At 39.6% G+C, this 1195-nt stretch overlaps 1 protein-coding gene across 1 annotated transcript; it reads left to right on the forward strand.

Annotated features, from left to right (window-relative positions):
• The first annotated feature begins 437 nt into the window (after positions 1 to 437).
• Positions 438 to 1195, forward strand: LOC115957444. The gene has a single exon (XM_031075687.1). It carries the CDS (start codon positions 625 to 627, stop codon positions 991 to 993), a length of 369 nt encoding a protein of 122 aa, XP_030931547.1. The 5' UTR covers positions 438 to 624; the 3' UTR covers positions 994 to 1195.

Genomic DNA, 1195 nt, shown 5'->3' on the forward strand with positions numbered 1-1195 from the left:
GAAAGAAAGAGGAAAGCTCTGAAGTTCGAACCAGTAATTAGTCCTACCAAAAAGCAAAATGCTTAAAAACAAATAGTAATAATGGTGAATAATGAACAACATAATCCCAAATGCTGACTTTGTATAACAAAAAGATCTCTCTCTCTCCTGGCAAAAAGATGTCAGAATCCGAAGAGAGCAGATAAATTTGAGGATCCAGTTGTAGTTTCTGTCACTTTGTAACAAAAGAAAACAGGTGTCTCCATTATACGCTTTTCACCTGCTTAGATTGACGAGAAACAGTAAAACAAACACACACGCTTACGCAGACACGATTCCTCTTACTCAATACTCACCACTCAAACCCAAACTTTCCCAAATTCCACCTTCCCCTTCATTATTAAAAACTAGCTGATGGGACCCACTTCCCCAACAGTATGAACTATGAACCTTCCCCTCACGATCACTTCCCAAGAATTTAACCCATCCATTCCTCCCTATATATAACCATCTATCTCATGCTGCTGTTAGCCAACAAAAATATTTGGCAATTCGAATCCACAGCTATCTTAATTCTAATAAACCTAGTATATTCCATATTCAAACCATTTATTTTGTTTCCCATTTCCCCTCAGTTTTTTGAACATGGGTAGCCTTGGTCTGTTTTGCTTTATGGTTATACTAGCTGAAATCTTGGTGGTACAAGCCATGGCTGGAAAATCTGAGGGATCAGAGCCGAACCCATTTGGGCTTAAGGCTCAAAACAAGGTTGGGACACTTAGGGTTGTGGCTAGACTTGCGGATCAGCCTGTTTCTAGTGTTGCAGGGTCACCAGAGGGTAATAAGGAGTACTCCAATGTGGCTGAAGCTCCGGAGATCAGACGGCTGGGAAAGCATCACTCTGACAAGTCTGTGGCTGGTGGGGGTGTCATCATTGGTGGCCTTGTCACTGCTATTTTTGCAGCTGTTTTTTGCTACATTCGGGTTACGAGAAAAAGAGCTGATGTTCACTGAGCTTGTATGCTCTGGTGAAATTTTGAGATCTTATTACAGAGATTTTCGAAAAAAAAAAAAAAAAAAAAAAACTGGTTAGTGTAGAAGTCAAGTGAGTAAAGGAGTGAGTGATTCATTTTGATACAAACATATAATGTGGTGTGAGGCAGAGGAATTAGTGTAATTCTTTTTAGATATTGTGAATATATGATTGATGAGCGAA

Source organism: Quercus lobata, chromosome 8, assembly GCF_001633185.2.
Source record: "Quercus lobata isolate SW786 chromosome 8, ValleyOak3.0 Primary Assembly, whole genome shotgun sequence".
NCBI lineage: Eukaryota > Viridiplantae > Streptophyta > Magnoliopsida > Fagales > Fagaceae > Quercus > Quercus lobata.